General features: G+C 46.3%; 3 protein-coding genes across 3 annotated transcripts; all 3 read right to left on the reverse strand.

The window, feature by feature from the left end:
• Positions 1–2,241: 2,241 nt before the first annotated feature.
• On the reverse strand, positions 2,242–3,677 carry LOC123098902 (glutathione S-transferase F10). Its single transcript, XM_044520977.1, has 2 exons — positions 3,409–3,677; positions 2,242–3,311 (listed from the first exon to the last, which is right to left on the reverse strand). Exons 1-2 carry the CDS (start codon positions 3,605–3,607, stop codon positions 2,539–2,541), a joined length of 972 nt encoding a protein of 323 aa, XP_044376912.1. The 5' UTR covers positions 3,608–3,677; the 3' UTR covers positions 2,242–2,538.
• Positions 3,678–7,494: 3,817 nt separating this feature from the next.
• Positions 7,495–8,786, reverse strand: LOC123100500 (glutathione S-transferase F8, chloroplastic). Its single transcript, XM_044522426.1, has 3 exons — positions 8,528–8,786; positions 8,360–8,408; positions 7,495–8,256 (listed from the first exon to the last, which is right to left on the reverse strand). Exons 1-3 carry the CDS (start codon positions 8,678–8,680, stop codon positions 7,787–7,789), a joined length of 672 nt encoding a protein of 223 aa, XP_044378361.1. The 5' UTR covers positions 8,681–8,786; the 3' UTR covers positions 7,495–7,786.
• Positions 8,787–14,194: 5,408 nt separating this feature from the next.
• On the reverse strand, positions 14,195–15,396 carry LOC123098904 (glutathione S-transferase F10). Its single transcript, XM_044520979.1, has 3 exons — positions 15,170–15,396; positions 15,032–15,080; positions 14,195–14,944 (listed from the first exon to the last, which is right to left on the reverse strand). The coding sequence occupies exons 1-3, from the start codon at positions 15,320–15,322 to the stop codon at positions 14,475–14,477; spliced, it is 672 nt and encodes a 223-aa protein (XP_044376914.1). The 5' UTR covers positions 15,323–15,396; the 3' UTR covers positions 14,195–14,474.
• Positions 15,397–17,058: the final 1,662 nt, after the last annotated feature.

Raw genomic sequence — 17,058 nt, forward strand, 5'->3', positions numbered from 1 at the left:
CGAGTATGTGTTGACATTAGAAGGTGAATAGTGACACGTCAGTCATGTGGGCTCGGCTACACAAAAGTCATTCCCTTTTCCCATCCACTATGTCGTGTGCAAAACAACTATACCGACAGAAAATATAGTGGTTTTATTTGCTTGTGCAATATTAATTTGTCGATATCTTTTGAATAAAAACTTCATTTAATTATTATTTTTTAAAATTGAGTTCAAGATGACGAGATCTATAAAAACAATATTAATTTTGAATATATTTTAAACATGTCTAAATTTCATGAAACATATTTCACACATTGCTAAAAAACTAATTTCACTAGTTTATTTCACTCATTTAAAAATAAACAGATGTTGCTCCTTTCAAAAATCTGATTTTACTCAGTTCAAAATGATAATTTCACTCATTTCAAATAACAGATATCACTGATTTCAAAATACCGATTTTACACAATTCAAAATTGTATTACACTCATTTTAAAATACCGATTTCACTCAATTAAAAAATCACTCATTTTTAAACAATGGTTTCACTGATTTTAGAAAACTGATTTCATCATTTCAAAAACATTTTACACTCATTTCAAAACAATGTTTTAAATCCAAAAAATATTTTCGCTCATTAAAAAGAACTTATTCAACCATTTTAAAAATAATTTCACTCATTAAAAAAACTAATTTCAAACACTAAAAATAGATTGAGTGAAAAATGGAATGAAACGTTCAAATTTTAACGTGTTTGAAAAGCATTTAAGATTGATCTTGTTCTGGAGGTCTTGGTGCAGGAGTTCAAATGTGCAGGAAGTTTTAAAAACATAATTTTGGTTTTGAAGATATGAATCATCTAAAATGTAAGAAATAAATTAAATTGATAGATTTTGAGAGGGGAGAGGAGATGTAACGTGAGAGGAGCTTTGTTATATCTAAGTGGGTATAACTCACCGAATGGGTCGTGGCCTGCCCAGATATTTTTTCGGCCATAGAACACAAGCCCGTTAAATATTTCTGTCTGCTAGCCCACCTAGCTATTTGTGGCGGAGTACAGCAAGGCCGAATGGGTCGTAGCTCGCCCAGATCATGAGATTTTATCTAATGTATACCTATTTTGGGCCGCCCAGGTTATTCTCTAATGTATAACCTATTTTGGGCCATAGAATACAAGCCTAGTACTTATTTCTGTACGCCGGTCGGCCCAGCTATTTGAGTTCCGCCACTCGAGCAGAGATGGTGGTGAACTGTTCACTAGAGGGCTGTGGCGCCACGATCAACCGAAATCACTAATTGAGGAGTATTCCTTACAAAGATCACTCCCGCCTCGTCGGGTTGTGACAAGTGGCATGCTGCATGTGCGTCATTTGTCGCAACCTGAGAGTTTTCTTTTTTCGTAGATCCGTTTGTTCAAAACGTTTTATCTATAAAACCACGCGTCCAAATCTTGAACCGTTTTCGTCGTTGGATTCCTCGGGCCGAGATCTTCAAAACTAGATCCCATGTTAATAGGTTTTGACGAACTTTTTTTCACAGAAAATATAGTATGAAAAAACCAAACTAGGAGCATGAAAAAAGCCGTGCCTCTCGCGGAAGAAAAAAAACAGAAAACTTGTTTTTTCCCAAGAGGCACGGTCGCGAAAGTAAAACCGTGCCTCTCTCGGAAGAAACTAAAACAGAAAATACGTTTTTTTTTCGTTTCCGAGAGGCATGGATGTGCCTCTCGCAGAAGCAAAACTGTGCCTCTCGCGAAAGCAAAAAAATGCGTTTTTTCGCTAAATTTTTTTCCAACATCTAAGGAAGACCGGTGGAAAATCAAAAGGTCGAAAAAATGAAAAAAAGTTTAAAAAGCCGAAACGCATGCGAAAAAATAAATAAATAATCCGGAGGGTGGCGCGCTCTCAACCCACCCGCAAGTGATCGTTGCAAGCCTCAGCGCTCGTCAACTAGTTCCTCCCTCAACACGGTCAACCCCTAGTGTATTCATACAGTAAAGCAGCACTACAAATCGATGTCAGGTTTCTAAATATGGCAAATCAAATATTTTTATGGCAAATTACTTATCGCGGGTCTGGCAGTTCCTTTCAGCAAGCATGGTAAATCCTATGTCAAGATTTATCATGCTTGCTGAACGAAATTGACATGGTCGTGACAAATAATTTGCCATAAAAAATATTCGACTTGCTATGCTTACAAATTTGACGTCAATTTTTTTTAGCATTTTTTATAAAAAAAATGTAAGTGAATCCTTTACAAGGACAGTAGATTGGACTTTTTTTACGCACAACGAAATCTTCAATTTCATCAAGAAAGTGGCAAACTTTTTATTACACCAGGAGACGCCATGACGATTAACAACAACGGTAGGAAAAAAAAACAGAACCGGTGCAAACAAAACACACATACGTGCAGGCAGGCCAGTGGACTTGCACTTGTAAACCCCTGCAGCCACAGAAGAAGTAAATTGCGACGAACTGGATCAGACACAGGAACACAGAACGAGGCATGCATCAGCGCCGTCTCAGGTCCAAGCTCGCACTCGATCGTCGTCGATCAGTACCGCGCGTCGCCCGTCCGGCTCTGCTGGTAGTCGCTGTGCTCGCCGTACTGGCTGCGCTGGTAGTTGCTGCCGCCGTCGCTCGCGTCGGCGTACTGGTCGCGCTGGTAGTTGTGGATGTCGCTGCTGCCGTCGCGCGCCTCGCCGGACCGCGGCTGCTGCTGGTTCTGCGCGGCAGCGGCGCCGGCGCCGGCGCCGTTGGACGTGGGCGGGCGCTGCAGGCTCTTGACGTACGCCCAGGCCTCCCGCTGCGAGACCTTGTCCCACCAGCGGCTGACGTTCTTGCGGCGCTGGAACATGCGGCGGGAGCGCGGGTCGGCGGCGAGGCGGTCGGCGTTGGGCAGGTGCGACAGGTCGGCGATGGTGAACTTGTCGCCGGCCAGGTACTCCGCCTCCTCCAGGCGCTGCTCGTAGATGTCCAGCAGCTTCTCCAGCTCCCTCTGGCTCTTCTCGAACATCTTCCGCATCTCCTCCTCCTTGGCCGCCCCCGCCGCCGTCACGCGCTTCGCCGACGCGTTCACCACGGCCCTAGTGCCATTATTGCCGTTGCCGTTGCCGTCGCCGTCGTCGTTGTTGAGCTTCTGCGGCATGGCGGGCGGCAGGAAGGCGAGGCTGTAGACCATCTGGGCGCTGGGCTCGTCGAAGCTCTGCGCCTCGGTCTGCAGCCACTGCTCGATGGACGCGCGCTCCAGCGCCCCCGTGCCGATCAGGTCCGGGTTGCCCTGCATGGCGTACTTGTGCGAGATGTGCCGCAGGATGCCCCGCGACTCTGCATGCAGCACACATGGGTACCATCGTCAGAAACCATCGTGAACCATGCGTCTACCACCATCGCCGACCGCCGCTTAGAGCTTAGAGGAGCTTACCGGAGAGGGTGAGGCTGCCGTCCTCGAAGGTGAGCGCCTCGCCGAGGGGCTGGAGCTTGAGGTACTGGGGCATGCGCTTGGGGCCGCGGTAGGCGTCGACGCGGATCAGCTGGAACTCCACGTCCTTCTCGAACAGGCACATGAGCACGCGCGCCACCTCCGCCGACATCGGCGACCCGAACACCTTCACGCTCGCCATTGTTATGCACTCGACCGGAGTGTGAAGCGAAAGCTCGGGACTAAATTGGAACGCTGCAAAGGTATGAGCGATGCCTGGTTTGGATTGCTGTGTAGTGTGCTTATATAGTTGCCAAAGCAAGGGAACAAAATGCCTTGCTTGTCGAAGGGTAAATCTAAAGCCTGGAAAAATCAAAGGGGAAAAAGAGGTAAAGAGCAAAGGGTTTAAGGTGGGTGGGCGCCAAAGGGAAAGGGGAGGGTTATCTATGTCACTCACAAGATTGTCTGGTGTTTCAGTGTGTGTGTGGCACTGCCATGGCACGGCAGCATGGATGCATGAGTGTACCCACAAGCAAAATGAGTGTGGGCATTGAGCAAGATCTGGAGATTTATCATAAGAGAGAAAATGTAAAAGCAGAGAAAACAGAGGCCTGTTTTTGTTCAAAGATATCCCGCTTATGTATGAACATTGGAGTGTCAAGTGCAGCCTTTGATCTTTACTATATGTGCTAACCTCTTAACAAGCACTAATAGAGATAATGGAAGTACTATGGGCAGATGGAAATAGCACCGTACCACGTGCATCTATGATCAGAATCTTATGACATGACTGATACAAACCCCGTTAAGCAAGCAAGGGACAAAAGATAAGGACCATTGCCAATATTCATTCAGGGGAAAAGAAACGAAAAAGGACTGCCAATAAAACTTGTAGCGTCTGCCTTATACAAATAAGGTGTTTAAAAAAATAAACCGAATTTTTTTTGAAGCACTGACGCCTATTTCTATAGGAGAGACGCCCAATTAAGCGTCTGCCTTATACAAATAAGCACCGGTGCTTAAGGAAAGCCTGGTTTATTTCTTCAAGCGCCTCTCCTAAGCACCTTGCATTGTACAAGGCCTAACGGATGCACTACCTAGCGGAGTGGCTATACATCCCCATACATTTGAGTTATATTTGTGTCTTTTTTGGGTTTGTTATTTGACAGCATGTGTACGTTGTGGACACTCGGTGGCACAATTTCTTTGGTGCTTTCTCCATAAGCCTCTGGGGCCTGATTGAGAGGCCCCAGACATGGTCTGGTTACTTCAAACCCGGGCCAACCAGACCGGGAGGAGGAGACATCCCTTCTGGCTTGTGTTCGTGGTGTTAGCATGGGCCATGTCGACGTTGTGGACACTCGGTGGCACAATTTCTTTGGTGCTTTCTCCGTAAGCCTCTGGGGCCTGATTGAGAGGCCCCAGACATGGTCTGGTTACTTCAAACCCGGGCCAACCAGACCGGGAGGAGGAGACATCCCTTCTGGCTTGTGTTCGTGGTGTTAGCATGGGCCATGTCGACCACACGCAACAAGATGATTATTGAGCGGGTCTTTCATAGGTTGGCCCCTGACTCTACCTTCAAATTCCTCGCATTATTGCACCACTGACACCCGTTATCTAGACAGAGGGGTCGCGACCGGCTTGGCCGCATGATGGACGAGATGACTGATACTGCACGCTGACTTACTCATCACAGAGTTCCTGAGCTCCCGGACACTTGATGGTCGTCTCCCCTTTTTCTTTTGAGGGCTTTTACAGTACCCTGAAATGATCAAGGACCGTCCATTTTCGTCAATCTGATGGTCCTTACGATGTGGTACTCCACAACTAATCTTACGGAGTACAAAACCAAAAGCGCGTGGAGTACCTCGACTTGAAGGGTATTTGGGTCTTTCATTTTTATATTTAATCCTGGATGAAAATGAGTCAACTTGCCTCGACCTAACCTAAACGATTCGTACCGCGCTCGTCCCTCCAGCGCCGGCCTCTCCCTCACCCACGCGACCAACGGCGCCGCGACGACCAACGGAGGCGGCGCCTCCTTCTCCACTCGGGCGCTGACCTCTCCCTCCACCACACGGCCAACAGAGAGGAGCGGGACAGGCGGAGGCGGGGTCCACGACGGCCGTCGTTGGCGAGGCGCACATCTCCTCCTAATCGTCCCCTCCTTCTCCGGTGGGGAGGACACAGGCCGACACCCTCGTAGCTGTACAAGCGGCCTCAGCCAGTGTTTGTCCATGTCTATGGCCTTCGGGGTTCTAATCCGCGGACGTCGTCAATTTCGTAGATCCCCACTCAAAGAAGCTCGTTTCTGAATCAATCTCCCGATGTATATGAACTATCAGGTTTTCTTTTTCTTTTTTTACCAACGAATCTAGAAGAATGAAAATGTCTAGAAATTGAACGTGCCGAGATAATCATTGGGCAGGGGACATTGACAAATGTTTTATGCAAGGAGGACTAGCAAAAAGTCTAAATTACCCCTGTAAATGGACGGTTTGATTCAACCGGTACTCCTATCCTTCCAACGGGAGTACCAGGGTACCGTAAAAGTGCTCTTTCTTTTATGTTTTCTGGGCATGTTTGTGCTGATGCCTCAGCTGACTCTATTATCTTCTTTGCTGCACTTGAACTTATTGTATAGATGTGATATGGTTGCTTTATTTATAAAGCGAAGCAACAACCTGTTTCGAGAGTGTTGTGAACACCACCAACGTTCTCTCTCTCTCTCTCTCTCTCTCTCTCTCTCTCTCACACACACACACACACACACACACACAATTGCATCGCCAAACCTTTACTAACGTGAAAATAATCTTTAAAACAAGTTCATTTGTGTTACAAAAAAATCAAATATTTTTCTTTGGGTAGGTTTCAATTTTTTGTTGATGAATGTTCCATTAATTCAGTGAAATTTTCAAGAAAGTAATATCTTTTATTCGTGCGTAATTAGCATGTTATTATGTCACTAAGGATCTTACTCTAGTTATTATGTATAATTAGCATGAAAATCAAAGTCAAAAAACATGAATTTTAAAAGGAGGTATACTTAGCATGTTATTATGTCAAATCAAAGTCAAACAACATGAAAATGTATAATTAGCATGTTATTATGTTACTAAAGATCTTACTCTTGTTTTCCGTGCGTGTGAATTTTGAAAGGAGGTCCATTTGGATTGTAAAATGCATGTGTTTTTAGCTCTTAAACTAAGGCAAAAGAAACAAAAAATCCAATTTTTCTTTGCTACATTCCTTTGAACCAAAGGCTTGAATAATGTCACCGTAGGAAAAAAAACTATTCCTATGTGTTTTCTACACTTTTCCTTTGAACCATAGGAGGCCTTGATCTACTAGTATTCACATATATTCCATTGGAAGAGTTTGCGTGTATTACTTGGTCAGTCATCCAAATAGCGTCCAATTATGGCCACTCACAAGTGTTGCAAAATATTTTTGGTCATTGGTTGGACGGTATTTCAAATAGGGTCAGTACATTATTACAGGTGGAAGTGTGTGGCTTATTATGATCGCTTTGGCTACTTGATTTCTAATAGCATAAACTATTCTTCTTTGCAAGTTATTTTCAGTTGTACGGACTCGCTTTATATGTGGTATACGCTACACCGAACAAAGTAACAACCGCTATTCAAGGCGGTGTGTATGCGATGGGAGTGGGTGATAAGGGAGGTTATTACCCAACATGGCAGACAACATAATCTCCGATCGGTCTACCGCCTTCTTCGACATAGGTCTATGTCGGTCCTATATGACTCTATTGTTGCCGATATGTCGGTTTTTTTGTCAGACATTTAGTGTTTGGTTGTGAGCATGTTAGTTATGCAGAGGTCGGGGTTACTCATCATACTTTGTATCCGCTTGATACTATATTTAAATTTAATAAAAGAGTCCTTTATTGAAAAAAAAAACAGGTAAAAATGTTTCTATATGCGCAATTTGAGATTTCTTGCGCTCATTGGGTCAATGTCATCATGCAACATCAAAATATGTCATCTGCGTATTAGAACATGCATATTAATGCCTCCATCTACAAAGTAGGCTCCTGCAAAATCAAGTCACATGTAGATGTAGGACAAACGAGCAATAAGGCTCGATTGGGAACAATTTATTTGTTGAACTGAAAGCAACTGAGCATTACAACCCCTTGGAAGGACAATGGTGTTGCAATAATGGAAGAAATTACGAGAGACACCGCGCGCTTTAGGGCTTCACATTATTTTAGCCAACACGACAACGAACGAACGAACGTAGACGAGAGGGACCTTGACGACGGAGACATCACGGTATGAAGCCCGATGGAAGATTCATGCATGCATGTTGCCGATCGACGACAGACGACGATCAAGCTCGCCGTCGCCGATCACTCGAAGGTGCCGGGGTGCTCGTGCTGCATCTTGACCACCTGCTGCCACGAGGGGCGGCTGGAGATGGCGTCGTACCACCTGGCCACGTGCCTCTTGGAGGTGAAGAGCTTCCTGCCCCGCTGGGAGCCGGCGATGTAGTGGGAGGCCGGCAGGTGGGAGAGGTCGGCGAGCGTGAACTCGTCGCCGGCGAGGTACTGGTTCTTGGCGAGGATCTCGTCGTAGACGCCGAGCATCTGCTGCAGCTTCCGCTCGTTCTCCGCGATGCGGGCCTCGTCGGGGAGCATGTTGAGCTGCGGCGCGAAGGCCAGGTGGAAGACGAGCTCCGAGCTCGGGGCGTCGAAGCTCTGGGCCTCCGCCTGGAGCCACTGCTCGATGGACGCGCGCTCCAGCGACCCCGTGCCGTAGATCCCGCGGTTGCCGTCCTCCGGGAACTGGGTGCACAGGTACCGGCATATCGCCCTTGAATCTGCATGCCACGAGAAGAGAAGAGAAGAACCACATTGTGTAATTAAATTCCCCAATCAAGTGGTCGGTGTGCTGTTTTGTTCAGAATTAACTCTGCTTCTTACCAACAAGGGTCTTGTCACCATGCTTGAAGGTCACCTGCCCGGTAGGATCCTGCAGACCGAGACAGGCGATCCACAACGGTGAGAGTGAGATTATACATGATCAAACCCAAATTAGCTGATTAAGAAAGTGCACCACGGATTGCAATGGCAGGGATGATATATACGCACCCTTAGCTTGATGAACTCGGGCAGCTTGTGCTCCCTCTTGAAGGTGTCGATGCGGACGAGCTCGAACTCGAGGTTCTTCTCGAAGAGGCAGGTGAGCACCCGGGCCACGTCAGTCGACGCCGGCTGCCCGAACACCTGCAGACCGGCCGCCATTGCTTCAAATTTCTTGGTGAGAGGTCTCTAGCTTCGACCGATCTGCAGGCCGGTGATCAGTGAGTGAGTGAGTGAAGCGACTGGCTGCTGATGGAGACCATAGGATCCATGGCCAGGCGTTTTATAGCTAGCGATGAGACAGCAAATATGCTTGCCTTGCCGCAGAGGATTACCGGCGAAAGCGAAAGCTGCCAAAGGTAAGTAAAGAGGAGAGCCCATACGCCCGGCCGGATCCTTTTGGAGGTGCCATGCATCTTGTCTCCAGCAAGGAACAAAACAACCATGGATCTCCTCCATGTTGTCTCCGGCAAGGGCGATCGGCCATCGAACCTTTAGCAGATGTGGTATGTGACCAGCACGAAAGATATGCTCATCAGATCGGATTACTAGATTAGATAAATGGCAAAGCATTGGGGCTACATGGTAGATCCTTGTACGGGCACGAGTGCCTGCCAAGCAAGGGATCAGGGCTTGCAGTTGCAAATTGGCCGCGGAAGATGCGTCGCCGGACAAGCCAAGGCTTTTTGGTCGATCCAAACCAGGCAGCGTGTTCACTAAGGTGCGTGCGTTCGGTTAGAAATTATACAAGGACGTCGCGCTGATTCGATCTGCCGTGGCGCCCGCCTTTGCGTGTCAGGTGGCTCAACAGTAGATTTATGTCCCAACCCAAGAATACATACGAGTGAACAGGAGCTAAGTTTGAGCTTTCATACTTAATTCTTGTAATATTTTTTTTCGATTTTGCTAACCTCGGGTGCTTGAATTTTTTTTCCTCGTGTCGGACAATTTCTGCTTTGCACGGGGCTGAAGGTGGGGGCAACGTGAGGAGCGGCAGCTACAACCGTTGATGAGGCGCAAACTAGCGAGATGCTAATTCGCACGTGTAGATGGCCCGATCTTTCACAACGATGCTTGATTAACAGTCCGTCCCCCTGTTCCTCCTCGCAACCTCAAAGAATAATTTTCACCCACGTACAAAAATACATGAACAAAAATAATGATCCCCTTGGATCAGCACGTAGGCATCGATGTGATGATCAACCCTCCGTCGTTAGCAAATTTTCACGATGGGAAAATCACAGATGATACACAAGATATGGTCGCCCAAAACCTGGACGTTTTACTGTGTTGTTCATAACTCATGAATAAACTCAAAACTACCCTTCCCGTACATGGCCGAAGCTTGGCTTTTATATCCCATAAAAATAACGCACGCGCTAGAATACCTAACTAGCTAGACTCCCGTACAAGACTCCTAGGAAGCCACGCTAATGTTTCCACCTGATTTTATGCCAACTAATATACGCACCAACAACTTGGATATCTATTCAAATAGAAAAAAAAAACTACCTAAAATAACAATCTCTCTCCTGATTTGATGGAGATTAGGAAAGAACCTAATCTTATTTTCCCTGGTGGTGTACGGAAGGTAGGGATAATCTCCTCCAGTACCGGTTCATGATTCGCATGTAACCCATCGGGCCTTCCTGTGCGCACAAGTCCATGTGAATAGCTTTTCATGCAGCATGCTTTATTCAAATATACTCCTGTATCACTTTGATTTATCCTCATGCACTTGTGACGTGTATCATTCGAGCAATCACGTTTTGACGTACAACTAGCTAGGCCGGCCACACCAGGTCCACATAGCTGACGCACACGATCATCCTTTCCTCGATGAAATATGGCTGCATTTTCAACAACTTGTTTATGACTTAATTCTTTTACTGATTCAACTTGCATAGCACTATCATCTGTTGGTACGTGTGACGATATCGTGTCCGTATCAACCGTCGGCCACACCAGGACCGCGCCGGAGCCGAGGATGACGTTGTGAGCACTGCAGCTCGTGGCCGAGTTCAACGACTGCATTGTGACTATAGGCCTTAGGGAGTTGGATCGGGTGGGTCCAGATTCACCTGGATGAATAAGCAGGCCGTCCCAGTTATGAGTGTTCTGGACTAGGTCCCGATGTCCAGGGACTAGGAAAGTAGGTTCCCTCTCGCGTCACTCCGGGCAGTGACCCGGATTGGTTGGGACCATGTTTCGTTATTGATCTCTTCCGGGAGGACTCGCCTCGAGTTAGAAGAAGTTGTTTTTCGTGATTGTTCTCTATAGTATTGATCTACATGGATCTATGGACTTCCCCATAGATCCATGTCGGTTCTGGATACGGTGGCACCACTGCACGAGTAGGTACGCCCTGAAAACTGTTTGATGTCTATTTTTCAGGACGAGTAGACTTATTGGCGCCTTTGAGGACGAGCAAACTGGACCTTGCAGAGAGACTTGAACATGGCTTATTTCCAGGCAACTGCGAATTGCTGCACGAGGCGCGCAATGATTGCAGCCTTGTGGGGCTCTCGGCTCCTTTTAGATAACGAAGACATTCGGGCCCACATCGATGGATTTTGTGAGTTATTTACGGGCTAGCCTTGGATTGGGGTCAGCCTCGGGCCGAGTGTTTGGGTTACGTGATCTAAGGTGTTCGGGGCAGGAAACCTTAGCCTCATTGCACCCTTCTTCAGGACCTGATGGTCCGTCGGTTCGCTTCTTCCAGAAATTCTGGAAGGACGTCAAATGGGTGGTGATGGCGATCTTCCAAGATTTCTTCTTGGGGGTAATAGATGCCTCTCGCCTTAACTATGGCGTGGTGACGTTGATTCCCAAAGTGGTGGGGGTGACGGACATTCGTCAGTTTAGGCCTATCACGGTTTTAAATGTGATTTCCTTATCTTGGCCAAGGTGCATGCCATTAGGGCGGCACCAGTGGTGGCGAGGGTAACCCATCCCAATCAAACGACATTTATTCAGGGTCGGCGGATTCACGATGGGGTCCTAGCACTACACGAGATCATTCATGAAGTTAAGATTAGACGCCACAAGGTGGTCTTCTTCAAGATTGATTTCCATAAGGCCTACGATATGCTTAGTTGGGATTTCCTTCGAGAAGCCCTTCACCGCAAAGGTTTTGATGATAGATGGATTACGAGGGTGATGCAGTTAGTTTGCTATGGGCGCACAACGATCAACATAAAAGGGGGAAAGTGGAACCTTCTTTTAAGTCCTCAAGGGGGGTGAGGCAAGGCGATCCGATGTCCCCTTTTTTTATTTAACTTGGCAGTGGATGCCCTTGCAGCCATTTTGGATGCTGCCAGAGGCACAAGCCACCTGTGCGGGGTTGTGCCCCACTTAATTAGTGGCAGTGTTGTCTCGCTCCTGCAATATACATATAACACCATCATTATGGTGGAAGGAACCTCTGAGGACATTAGCAACCTCAAGTTCCTTCTACTCTGCTTTCAGGAAATGCCTGGCATGGCTATTAACTTTGCCAAAAACGAAGTGTTGGTGATGGGATACTCCGAGCTGAAGAAGTCCAGCGCAAACCGCCTAAATTGTCATTTGGGCTCCTTCCCGACCGCTTACTTAGGTCTCGCGGCTAATGACGGTTGGATTGGCATGAAGGAGCTCCAACATGTGGTGGATAAGGTGGAACATAGGGTTGACCCTTGGCAGAGCAGGTTGACTTCCAAGGCCAGCAAACCTGTGCTCATCTTTTCGTCCTTGGCGAGCTTTCCGTTGTTTGCTATGGGCCTATACCTCTTTCCTTAAGCGGCCCATGCGGATTTTTACAAATTCCAATATCGGTTCTTCTGGAAAGGGGAGGCTGGTAAACAGAAGTACCACATGGTCAAGTAGAGAGACATTTGTATGCCGAAGGACCAGGGGTCTAGGCATTACTTCCACCAGGCGGATGAATATTTTCCTTATGACTAAATGGATATGGCACGTTGTGCAGGATGATGGGGGTCTGTGGCTGGACTTGATTAAGGTGAAATACTTTCGTGGCTAGTCCTTCACCATGTGTGCTCAGTCCAAGGAGTCTCAATTTTGGCAAACAATTCAAGCTCTTAAGCCGTGCTTTCGGTTAGGAGCCTCGGTGTCAGTTGGGAGGGGTACTGACACCCTTTTTGGCTTGATTGTTGGGTTGGAACACGGCCTCTACAGGAACAATTCCCATCACAGTTCGCTATCTCAAACCAACCTTCAATCTCGGAGGCCTCAGCGGTCCAAGAGGAGGCCAGTTCGTTGTCATTCCGAAGATCCTTTGGTTCCAGTGAGTCCGCATAGTGGCTACTGTTCGCAGATGTCATTGTGGCCACTAGCCTTCCGGACCGGCGCAATGTCACGTCTTGGAGCCTTGACCCCTCTGCTCCTTTTTCTTCGAAGTCCCTACATGATCGATTGGCGGCGAGTCGGGGACCAGAAGAGTTATCAAATATTTGGAAGACGAAACTCCCGCCAAAAATAAAGATCTTGTGGCAGCTTGTTAGGGGCCAGCTACCTTCGGCGGACCAAGTTCATAAACATAATGGACCGGGGAGTGAGATTTTCCCTCTTTGCGATGTAGAGGATCTCAATCATATATTCTTCTATTGTATCTCCCCCCAATTTTTGTGGGGTTGCTTCCGGGAGGTGTGGGACAATAGGTGGTGTCTGACCAACTTCTCCGAGTTCTACCTGCTCTTGGTTGGGTGCTCGGGCAGGTTTGCAGATTGACATGGGTCAATTTTGGGACCTTGGCGTGGTCATTATGGTGTATTAGAAATAAGCTAGTTATCGAGCACATATACCCTAACAGGACCACTGACGCTATCTATAAAATGTGTAGTTTCTTGCAGCTGTGGAAACAACTTTGCAAGTGGCGGGATAGATCGGCAGTGGACCAGCTGATGAAGAGATATAAGGAGTTGGCGAGCCGTCTCTTGATGATCACTTACCCTCCTTGAGGATGTATCTATTTATTTATGTCTGGGCTTGTTGTGCTATGCATGCAGCATAGACCTCTCTCTTTTCTCTTGTTTGCCTTTGTATATCTCCTCGTGGACCTCCGTATGTGTGGTTGGGTTGTATCGTGGTTTGAGCTTTTATCTATAAAGCAGGGTGTGAAGCCTTTTTCGGTACAAGCTGCAGCGTCCCAGGTGGAGGCAAAAACTTCACCCAGGGGGTCGCGGGGGGTCATTGGGGTTCCTGCGCCGGTGGAGGGATGACCGGGGCAGTGGCCAGCGACGGCGGTGGAGCGAGGTTGAGGGAGGGGCGGGGCAGTGAAGCGGTATGCAGTATCGCCCGCCGGCCGCGGGTGGTGGAGCCGCGCTTGGTACGCGGTGCAGTTGTTCACACATCTCTCAGTATAAACATTAAAGTTGTAAAACTAGCGGAATGTTTTGTGCAAATGCAAAGACATCAGGTACAGAGATAATTTAAAGAGGTCTTTAATTTAAACTACAGTTCATTAATTGCAAGACTCTCCCTGAAATACGCGGTTCCTGGCCGGTGGGCCTGGCCTGCGCGAAGGGGGGGGGGCGACGCGCGGTAATATGCAACCGGGATGCAAGTTGATAGAAAACCTAAATACAACAACGTTTGCAAACTAGAACTAACTGAAAATGAAAGTAGTGCAAATACACCTAATAAAAGATCAACTTCCTTCTGTAAACAAAACTGTACATGTGAAAAACAAACAGATAATTTTATTCAGTAGATAACACATCACAATGTACATAACACATCACGGCGCAATGTTCAGGGCAAAAGCATTTTAAACAGCGCAATGTACATAACACATCACGGCTCATATTATTCTGGTTCACAAGAAAACGTGGATGAGGATTCGGTAAACGACGACAGCACAAGTAGCAATGATGACCAAAGAACACATGAAAGTAAGATCGATAAACGTAGAGAGCTCTTCAAGATGAACTCAAAATACTTGCTTGCCACCACCAAGGCGTTACTCAAAGGCACCAGGATGCTCCATCTGCATCTTGACAACCTGCTCCCACGCCTTGCGGCTCGAGATTTGGTCAAACCACCTCGCCACATTCTTCCTGGAGGTGAAGAGCTTCATCCCCCTCTCCGAGCTCACAAGGTACTGCGAGTCCGGAAGATGAGAGAGGTCAGCCAGGGTGAACTCGTCGCCAGCCAGGTACTCATTCTTCGAGAGTATTTCGTCGTAAACATTGAGGACTTGCTGAAGCTTCCTCTCATTCTCTGCAATGACCATGTGGTCCTGAGGGATTTCCAGAAGAGGAGCAAATGCCAGCTGAAACACGAGGGCCGAGCTGGGAGGGTTGAAGCTCTGAGCCTCTGCTTGCAGCCACTGTTCTATTGATGCCCGTTCCAGAGAGCCAGTCCCATAGAGGTTCCTGTTTCCCTGGTTTGGGAACTGGGTACAGAGGTACCGGCAAATAGCCCTTGGGTCTGCACAGAAGGTTCACGTTGCATTTCAGCCCTTTAAACAATGTGAATCCAGAAATGTAATGTGATGACTGTTAATGTTCTCCTTACCGACAAGAGTCTTGTCACCATGCTTGAATGTCACTTGTCCACTTGGATCCTGCAAAAGGATGAATGGAAAAATTAGTACATGCTTTAACTAATTCAAGATTTTTTGAAACTGAATAAAAAGTGATCGAAGCCTCCTACGCGCAGCCTGATGAACTCAGGAAGCTTGTGCTGCCTCTTGAATGTGTCGATGCGGACGAGATCAAACTCCAAATTCTTCTCAAAGAGGCATGTCAGAACCCTGGCAACATCGGTGGATGCTGGCTGGCCAAACACTTGCAAGCCTGAAGCCATCCTTTCTCTTTGGCTTGATTGATCTCTTTGTCAGGCTATGCAATGGCAATGAGCAATGGTGACAGCATGTTTCAATGCAAGGTATTTGAAGAAAGAAAAGGTGGAATTCCATACTTGCCTTGCTCTTGCTACCTAGCACAATATTTTACAATTGGAAAGGGAAAGTGTAAAGAGAAAGTGTGGTTCTGGATTCTTGCTTGCAGCAATCATAGTGTCTGTTGTAGCAAACAAGCCCTGCAAAATATATAGCATCGTTTATGTACAATCCAGTCTTTGATTACTTGACTGAGAAAAAGCAATATATGAGGAGCTCGTGATGTTGTATGGATGGTTTGGGATAATTGATGGAGAGAATTTGGCTTGGATAAGTGAGAAGACTGGCATCAAGTACCAGCAGTAACGAAGATCTGATGATTTCTGTCAGAGTACAAGAATAATTATTTCGATAAAAGAAACGTCCACCGTATGGAGTCACTAGTCAGGTATATGTTTATAATCCAGTCTTTGATAACTTGACTGAGAGAAAAAAAACAGTATGTGAGGAGCTCATGATGTTGCATGGATGGTTTTGGACAATTGATAGATAGAATTTGGCTAGGATAAGTAAGAAGATTGGCATCAAGTACCAGCTGTGATGAATCTGATGGCTTCTGTCAGGGTACAAGAATAAAAATTTCGACATAAAGTAATGTCTCCCATATGGAGTCAGGTATAATTCAACCGTTGGTCTGATGGAAGGAAAAACATACTGGGATTGCATCCCCAATATGTTCTATATGGTAGAAGAACAGAACTGATTTATCAGGAGTAGTGCCTGTAAAATGGCAAGCTGAATTCAGTTGCTTAAGTTTTACATATTACTCCCTCTGTCCCATAATATTTGACACTACACTAGTGTAAAAAACGTTCTTATATTATGGGACGGAGGGAGTAGAATACTATGAAGAGGCAAAATAAGAAACTGCCAGAATGCATTAACCCAGGTGATAATCAGCACGTCATCCTGAGCGTTTAGCTTGCACATCAGCCAGTAATACTATCAGGCATGGATAAGTAGAAGGTTGGCATCAAGTACCAGAAGTAACGAAGATCTGATGACTTCTGTCAGAGTGCAAGAATATATTTTTCGACAAAAGCAACATCCCCCATATGGAGGCAGGTATATTTGAACCGTTCAGCTGATGGAAGGAAAATAAAAGGGAATCTTTGAATGTGCTTAGCTTTCAATCCCAGTATGTTTCATTTGGTAGAACATAACTGATTTATCAGGAGTAGTGCCTGTAAAATGACAAGATGAATTCATTTGCTTAAGTTTTACATATTATATTACTTATAATAGTGTGAAGAGGCAAAATAAGAAGCTGCCAAAATGCATTAACCCAAGTGATAAATCAGCATCTCATTTTGAGCAACTGAAATAAGCATTATTTAGCTTGCACTTCAGCCAGTAATACTATCAGCTTAACAGACCGCAAAATTCTTTGAACAGTTGTGCTGCCTTAAATTTGCCAGAACTCTGTTTTTTATCAATATTTCTCATAGTCCACAATGGATTCATCCAAGTATGTCGAGAGGGCCAAATACTACAAATGACAACTCACAATGCTGTTATCTTCAAATCATATACCTCAATCCCACTGCTGCCAGTGAGACAATATATGGATCAACAATGGAATCAAGATGTGTTACTCTTGCATTATACTCCTAGCTTAAGGCCTGGCTCAACAATTTGATGT

Source organism: Triticum aestivum, chromosome 4D, assembly GCF_018294505.1.
Source record: "Triticum aestivum cultivar Chinese Spring chromosome 4D, IWGSC CS RefSeq v2.1, whole genome shotgun sequence".
In the NCBI taxonomy this organism is placed as follows: Eukaryota; Viridiplantae; Streptophyta; class Magnoliopsida; order Poales; family Poaceae; genus Triticum; species Triticum aestivum.